Raw genomic sequence first — 8,820 nt, forward strand, 5'->3', positions numbered from 1 at the left:
ATGCCTCTTTGCTCAATTAGCAGTTAGCAATACAATAGCCAAACTGAAGTAGAAACAAATGAGAACAGAGAGAAGAAAATGAGCAAACCTTTTAACCCTTTCAGTGACCAATATATCTTATGGCTTCTTTCATCTCTTCCTTTACATTAACATTTGGTTGCAACTGCTCCAGGGGCGTAGCAAGGTTGGAGTGGGGCCAGAGACAAGATTTTAAAATGCTCCCCCCCCCCCGAAACTCAGCTCATGAAGTAAAGAAATCTTAAATGAGGCTGAACGGTGGTAACAAAAAGCATAGGGGTGTGTGTGTGTAAAACCTAAGTGCCACAATAGAACATCATCCTAAATTATTTTTTAAAAGGTTTTGTAAATCGTGGATGATGTAAGCCATTTAATGGCACTAGAGAAAGACATGCTGTTCTGGTAGCTCCAGGTCTTAACACTAACATCAATTTTGGAGGATGAAAACAACTGAAGGAAGCCCGGGTGGGTGCGCAGCTGGGGGAGTCAGTCATGTGACTTGCCTCGGGGGGGGCAAGGCAGTGCGCCCCAGACAACTGTCTCCCCTTGCCCTATTATAGTTACGCCCCTGAATTGCTCTATAAAAGTTGCTTCTTTAATTTTGCATCTCATTAAATTCCCTTCAACTGCCAGTATTGACACTTTTGTGTTACTTCTCCTTGACGGTTTTTCCCTCATGTGCATTGCCCATAGTTTAGTTCAATTTTTATTATGCTGCATATCAGCCAAATGCTCTCTCTCTTTTCATTAATGGCCTTCCTATTTCCCCAATATAAAAAACTGCACATCCCACACATTCTATGTTATAGACTGTCCCCTTCATCTTGCTTGCTTACTTTATTTATTTATTTGATTTCTATACCGCCCTTCAAAAAATGGTTCAGGGTGGCCTACACAGAGAAATAATAAATAAATAAGATGGATCCCTGTCCCCAAAGGGCTCACAATCTAAAAACATGACCCCGCATTCTCCTCACAGATGGAACAATCCTTTCTCTCATATATAAAATATGTTTTATATAAGTACGTTTTGCTTTTTTTCATTGCCTAGCAATTGCTGATTTTGCCTTTCCGCATTCCTGTTTATCAGTCATATGTAGATGTAGGTATGTTTGTGTCTTTGTCCAGCATCTAGAAGATAGTAGGGGTGTTAGAAATAATTATTGTGATCAGATTGCAAGCTAACTTGAAAAGACACTGATCTGGCCAGTCTGCTTCAGATATACATATGGCTTCTCTGTTAAGCAAACCATTATGCTTCTAGTCTCCCCCTCCATGGGTAACATTAACACGTGGTGAGGTACAGTTCACAATAATGCATATAGTAACATATTTAGATGTTGTGTTCTACTTTGTTGTCCAGCCACACACACTGTTGCAGAGGGTCAAAGCATGTACAACTGATGAAGACCAGGAGAAATTGATGCAAATCACAAGTCTACATTCGTTGAATGCGTTCTTGTTGCCAATCAAAACTGTGGGAGTACAGGTTAGTGAAACAGGCCTGCAGTAATTGTGTCTAAAGGTTGAGGAGGATAACTTGGTGTGGAGAAATTGAATAGAGAAGAGGGCTTTCTCTTCCACGTGCACACATCCTCCCCACTAGAATCAATAGTCATCCAGCAAAACTAGTAGGAGATTTTGATGGATGAATAATACTTTGCAATTACATAATTAATCTGTGGAATTCACTACCACAAGATGTGGCAATGACCAATAGCTTAGATAAATTCATGGAGGATTATTCTATCAATGGCTGTTAGTCATAAGGACTGTATCCTTATTGTTGAAAGCTTGTTAAATCTTGGCTTTTTATCCAGGCTTTTACATGATTGTTTTTATTGCTGCTTCTATGTATTTTTACCCATGTATAGTTTTTATGCTTGTACTTTATAGTTTTTAAATTTGGTTTGTTTTTATATTTTTAGCTTAATATTTTTATTGTCATTTTATTGTATGTTTAACTTTTGTAAACCGCCTTGAGATTGTTTTTAATGAAAGGTGGTATATAAATTCAACAATCAATCAATCAATCCTGCCTCCAGATTGAAAAGTAGTATGCCCCTGACTACAAGTTGCAAGCAAAGAACAGAAGAGGGATATGCCTTCATCTCCTGCTTTGCATTTCCTAGAGACATCTGGTTGACCCCTGTAGGAAACGAGCCTGTTTCAGCAGGGATGCTTTTATGTAATGGTTGGCAGTTACAAGTAATAAATTATTACTAGTGGAGAAAAGTAGAGTATACCTGAATGAGATGAAAAATAACTTGACACGTAGCTATTTTTACAGGTATGAGTGTTTTAAGATGTCACCATGGTCACTTGAGTAAGGCTTGAAAATCTTGACTGAAGAGGTCTAGGATGACCAAGCATTCATGCAATTGATTTACATATGTTGCTAATGTGCTTAAGAGACATAAATAAAAAGATTCATCAGATTCAGACTGCAAATTAATTTGCTCGCTGCAGATGGAAGGAGGTGGCATATGATGGTGATGGATGTCTATGGTGTCTTAGTTCTGCTTTCCTAAGGCAGTCTGGGTATATACCTGGGTATCGCAAAGCCAACTAAAGGTTTGGAGCCACCTGCAGTTAGAGAGACGTAGATCAGGCGGTATATAAATATGATTGACCAGGCTTCCCCCGCCCCCCACACACATACCCTTTGTTTTAACTCTAACATGTTTGTTCATGATGGGAAGCACTGGCTGACATACTGCCTAATGGTATGCACACAGTGAAACGTAGCCTGCACAGCTGTGCAAAAATTGCAGAGTTGTGTGAAAGTGCAGCCATTTTATATGGAATGACTACACCATCTTGCAGCTCTGCACAATTTTTGTGTTTGTGCAGCTGTGCAAGTGTTAGGTTCCACTGTGCACAACGCTGCACACATGCCAGTCTTGGGACTAGTTAGTCATGACTAAGCATCATTGAAAACAATGAGTCAAATTAGTCATGACTAGCAAGTCAATTTCAATGGTGCATGGTCATGACTAACTTTTTTGGCTGGTCCATTTATTTAATACAAGTGAATTTTAGTCATTGAAAAACAGGCGCTAGTAATGCTTTCGGCCCCCGCCGCCAAACCGCCCTCCCAGCTGCCCGATCCCACCATTTGTACAGGAAAGAGGAGCTCGCTAGCAGAGCTTCTCTCTCTGCAAAGGCTCTTTTCAAACTGGCGCTTTGAGCGGAAAGGGCGTCCTTTCCGCTCAAAGCGCCAGTTTGAGAAGAGCCTTTGCAGAAAGAGGATCGGGCAGCTGGGAGGGTGGTTTGGCGGTGGCGTCCGCGGCGGCATTTTTCAGGGCCAATTTGGCCCTTAGTAATTGTGGGGGGGGGACGGGAATGGTGGGATCAGGCCCCAAGGTTTCCCCCCCGGCCGGCTTTACAGGCCAGGCACGAACGCACGCTTGGTGTCCGTCCATGGACGGACACCAAGCGTTTTATTAGAGAGGATGCTTCCATACTGCTTTTCTAAAACAGCGTTGTTCAAAGCAGTTTACAATATTCAAATACTAAAACAAGAAATCATATAGAAGAAAAGATCACGTTTCAGCTGTTGATGTTTTGCTGCTTTCCAGGGTGATTGTCGTTCCTACAGCTATGTGTGTGGGATCTCCAGTAAAGAAGCTCCGCACTGGGAGTCCCTTATGTTTCTCGCCAGACTCATACCACGCATGTGTCACAACATAAACCGGTATGTATCCATAGGACTTCAAAATGAAGCTACTGTTTGTTTACATTTGGGGGGGAGTCTTAATTTATAGAAGTGTAAAGAGCAAAAATGGCTACTAGAATAATATATTGCTGCCTGTCTTAGATGCCTTTTACAATGTTTTGATAAGGCTTGTGGAGAGAGAAGGCTCATGTGTCTTACTGCAAGCCATTTTGTGTCAATTTAGCCAGGGAATCAATCCAGTTTAAAAATGTTTGGGCCAATGTTGTCTGCTTCTGGCTGTACTGGAAGGGGGTAAGCAGGGCAAGGCCTAATATATGTGCTGCAGACATTAGAGGTGGTGTTAGGGATGTGCTTGAAATTCGGTTCAGTGTCCAAATCATATCGGGTAATGCTAAAGTGCTGTCGAGTCGATGTCGACGTCGACTCCACAGAGCCCTGTGGTTGTTTTTGGTAGAATACAGGAGGTGTTTACCATTGCCTTCTCCCACGCAGTATGAGATGATGCCTTTCAGCATCTTCCTATATCGCTGCTGCCCTATAGAGGTGTTTCCCATAGTTTGGGAAACATGCCAGCGGGGATCTGAACCGGCAACCTCTGGCTTGGCGGTCAAGTTATTTCCCTGCTGCGCCATGAGGTGGCTATCCGAATTGTAGCACAATCCCTTTTAAAATTGAGGGTTCCCACTGCCCCTTTAACACAGAGGAGAGCAGGCTAATCCCTGCTCCTCCTCTGCCTGGTGCCGTTGCAGTGCTCTCTCCCAGCTGCCCCTACACAGCATGCACATGGCCTCCGTGCATGCACAGAAGCTGTGTGTATGCCGGCACCACAGGGGGGCAGCTGGGGGAGAGCACCCCGAGTGTGGCCATGGCGGCATGTGGAGGAGGAGCAGGGATGGACCTGCTCTCCTCCATGTTAAAGGGGCTGTGGAGGCCCTCCATTTTTAAAAGAATTGTGCTGCAATTCAAATGCTGGACTGCATTTCGGCGCATCCCTAGGTGCTGTTCCTGGGACTTTAAAAGGTGAGAAGGGAGTTGGAACAAAGTAGACTATTGCATCCTGAATGCTCACAGTTTGGGTTTCCAAAATGGGATACCTGTTTTAAGAGTCCCCAGAATAAACAAAGTAATACTTCAGAACCAACATAACTGCATCCAAGCTTTGTATGATTTGATTAAAGCAAGAGTTTATAATACTGTCTTCCAACTTGGGCAGTATCTTTAGGTTTATTGCTCTAAATAAGAGAAGCATTCACTTGTGACCAAATTTTCAGTTGTCTTAACTATAAAGCAAACAGCCCAATGCTCTGTTTTCTTCTCTTCCCAGAGTCGTCTATGTGTTTGGCCCACCAGTCAAAGAACCTCCCACAGATGTTACTCCCACTTTCTTGACAACAGGAGTCCTCAGCACGTTGCGGCAAGCTGATTTTGAGGCTCATAATATCCTCAGGGAGTCTGGTTAGTATATGTGTGTGTCCAGTGTACCAGTGTTAGTATGTAATGTGCTCTGGATTGCTAAGAAGGTGTTCGTAACACTTCTTCCATTACAAGTAGCCCCCCCCGTTAATTACAAATTCATCAAGCAGTCCAAGTTTAGGTACAAAATACTAAGCCAAGGCAGAACAACTTCAGCCCTCCAGCTATTCTTGTACTACAGCCCCCATCATCCCCAGCCATAGTAGCCAATAGTCATAGATCCTGGGAGTTGTAGTCCAAGAACAGCTGGAGTGTCGCAGTTGTGCAGCCCTGTACTAAACAGAGGTTTGTATAACTGATGCTTATTTAGCAGCATAAGGGTAGAAAGCTGAATGCTCTGAAATACTACATCATCTTATTGCAGGTAAAAACACATACTTAAGAACAAAGTGACTTACATTAGAGTTTTTTTAAAAAAAATAATCCACCCCTCAGTGCATGTATTTCTCAACAAGCACAGTTTCTATGTTCAACTTTGGAGCAGTTTCTCTTGACAATGCATTTGGTCAGTAATATAGTTTAATTGTAGCTGTCTTGCTCTTTTGCTGAAGGTTATGCTGGAAAAATCAGCCAGATGCCAATCATCTTAACACCATTGCATTTTGATCGCGATCCCCTACAGAAGCAGCCTTCCTGTCAAAGATCGGTAGTTATTCGAACCTTTATTACTAGTGACTTCATGACTGGTATTGCAGCAACTCCTGGCAGTGAGATTCCAGAAGAGGTAAACAAATGGCAAATGTGAACAACTGTTTCTTTCTTTTACTAATTTGGAAAACATTGCTGCTTCTTTAGAACAATCTAAAATTGTAACAAGCAGTGTGAAAAAAACTTTTATAGAAGAGGTTATCTGAAGGAAGTAGACTTGCTTGGTCTTTAGAAATCTCATATATTGAAAAGAAAACATAATGATGAAATACACACACATACGCACACACACACATACACACACACACACACACACACACACACATATATATATATATATATAACCCCTGCTAACTTGGCAAAGAGGCACCTTTTAATATGGTGATTCTCTTTATTTACCAGGGGGAGAGTAACTGGCCCTATCCACCCCCAGCACAGTACCTCCAGTGACTGTTGCTGGTGTCTACCTTATGTTTCTTTTTAGATTGTGAGCCCTTTGGGAACAGGGGTCCATCTTATTTATTTATTATTTCTCTGTGTAAACCGCCCTGAGCCATTTTGGGAAGGGCGATATAGAAATCAAATAAATAAACACACACACAGATATATATAGATATAGATATACACACACACACACACACACATATACATACACACACACACATATACACACACCACATGTAGACATTTGTAGATGTATGTTATATGAATAGTTTGCCTTTTTTGGTTCATATAGATTCATTGACCGTGTATTCTTTAATACACGCTGCTGCTGCACGGGGAAAATAAAGCTGCATCCCACAACCCGTCTGCACACTCAGTATTGCTGTCCTGTAGGAGAATTCAGTCTATCATTCTGCATTCCTCATTGCTAACAGTTTCCAAGTTGAAGTACTGCTTCCCCCCCACCTCCCCAATTTTGCCTGCCTGGAGCTTAATTGGGGCTTATGAACTTCTTCACTAGAGCTCTAATCACTCTGAGAACCATTTATGTATTAAAATATTTATACCCTATCTTTCTTTGGAAAGCACTTGAGATAGTGTAAAGTAACAAAACAAAAGACTGAATAAAAACCAAAGCTTAAATAGGAATGGCCACAAATGGTACCTCTTACATTTCATAGACTTGGATCCCCCATATCACACTTTTTTTCAAAAGAATAAAAATGTGCCTCCATACAAATGTGCAAATTGCTTGCTCGCTCTCTCTCTCTCAGGATAACACCTCATGCTTCTGACAAAGAGGGCTCTAGCTCACAAATCTCATGCCAAAATAAATGTGTTAGTCTTCAGGATGCCAGAGGACTTAGTCCATTGTAAAAACAAACACCGCTACCCCTCTGGAAAAAACCAAATAACAAACATAACAGCAAAAGCACTGATCACATGATGCAAGTCCAACTCTTTCCTAAGGAGCCAAATTTGGGCTGCTTGCTAAAAAAAAAAAAAAGCCAACACTGTGGTGGATATGTTAGCCTCCTTTAGAGAGAGTTTTCCAACTGTGCGGTTGCAGGCATGCAGTCTCTGCTTGCAGTTTTTTGGACTAGGGAACTATATGAAACAGGTGTTGTGTTTTAAAGAAGGCACGCGAATAAAACTTAACACTTAAAAAATACTTCAGTTTTTATTTTAGTCCTTGCCTTGCAACTGAACTTAATGGGATGGAGAAAAGGAGCAAATATTGAGACAGGTCGTTTAGGGAAGAGCAACCCAAGGACTTTGGGAGAGAGGCAGGGGTTCTTTTAAGTGAACAGTAACTCCTCCTGCAGACACTTTGTCAGCTATTTGCAAGGGGGTGGAAATCACCAGATACCTTCTGGAGGATTGGGCAAAATGTCCTACTTTAGCTTATGATACAATCCTGATCTCTTTATTCCTGGTTCCAAGCGGGGACACTGTTGTTTATGTTCCTGTTTTTGTTTGTTTCTAAACATAGGTTGTATTGAAGATGGTGACAGAGATTAAGAAGATTCCTGGCATCTCCCGGGTGATGTATGACTTGACTTCAAAACCACCAGGAACAACTGAGTGGGAGTAATTATATTATCCCTGCCAACAAAAGTACTGTATGCAGTTTTAAATTATATCAGAAACCATTCCCAGTGTTGACATGCAGTACTGTGAAAAAGAGTGACTGGAGCTGCTGCTACATCACGTGATTCCCCCCCCGTCTCTTCTCCTGGAGCATAATCTGCAAATAAAGAGTGATGTTGGGAGTGGGAGGGGGACTAAGGTAAGTGGGGCTGAGGATATGTACGGGTAAATAATTAGGGCAATGTTGCCTACGTGCAGATAGATTATATTGCTTTGCCTTTTTTTTTTGGTCTTATTGACACTTCCTGTTTTTCATGTGTTTTTACTGTTACTGTCATTTCAATGTCTCTTTTAAATTTTTTTTGTATACTGTGTAAAAAGAGGCAGTTTATTTACATTTACCAAAACCATTGTTAGAGCCTATTAATAATGTAAAATGGAAAAAAAAGTGACCAACTGCTTTTGAAACAGATTTATTATAAATAAATATTTTGCCAAATGGAGTGGTGGGTATTGTTGAGTTGTGGAATTAATGTATATTTGTTCACTGTGTACTGTAAATCCTGTTCCATACCGTTTGGAATATTAAGCCCATGGCAATAAGTGTTGAAATTCTAAACCACTGGCACTCAGACTATGACTGTATTTTTTTTTCATCCTTTCACCCTCATTTCCCTCCTCCATAATACTTTAAAAACACACCATTTAAAGAATGTAAAACCACACCTTTCCCCCACCCTGCAGTAATATCTATTTTTAATGTTCATTGAATCAGTTACAAGAGAGGCAGACATGAATTATGTATACCGTTGAAAACTCATATTATATCTGAAACAAAACCAGACAGTAGCAATTCACATTGCAGCCATCAAAATCTCTCTGCCCTTATTGAATTTGTGTCTTCATTCTCAGCTATTGTTCCTACCCTTCATATCAGCTTTATGGATCTGTTTTATATTGGCAAGGGG

General features: G+C 41.2%; 1 protein-coding gene across 2 annotated transcripts in view; it reads left to right on the forward strand.

Annotated features, from left to right (window-relative positions):
* GMPS (guanine monophosphate synthase) overlaps positions 1-8,355 on the forward strand; it is a 66,025-nt gene extending 57,670 nt beyond the window's left edge. For both annotated transcript variants that reach the window (XM_053308858.1, XM_053308859.1), the window contains exons 12-16: positions 1,382-1,507; positions 3,600-3,715; positions 5,022-5,152; positions 5,722-5,894; positions 7,755-8,355. In XM_053308858.1, coding sequence (XP_053164833.1) covers positions 1,382-1,507; positions 3,600-3,715; positions 5,022-5,152; positions 5,722-5,894; positions 7,755-7,856 — 648 coding nt within the window. In that variant the 3' untranslated portion in view covers positions 7,857-8,355. The remainder of the gene's footprint in view (positions 1-1,381; positions 1,508-3,599; positions 3,716-5,021; positions 5,153-5,721; positions 5,895-7,754) is intronic.
* Positions 8,356-8,820: the final 465 nt, after the last annotated feature.

Source organism: Hemicordylus capensis, chromosome 3 (genome assembly GCF_027244095.1).
Source record: "Hemicordylus capensis ecotype Gifberg chromosome 3, rHemCap1.1.pri, whole genome shotgun sequence".
Classification (NCBI taxonomy): Eukaryota; Metazoa; Chordata; class Lepidosauria; order Squamata; family Cordylidae; genus Hemicordylus; species Hemicordylus capensis.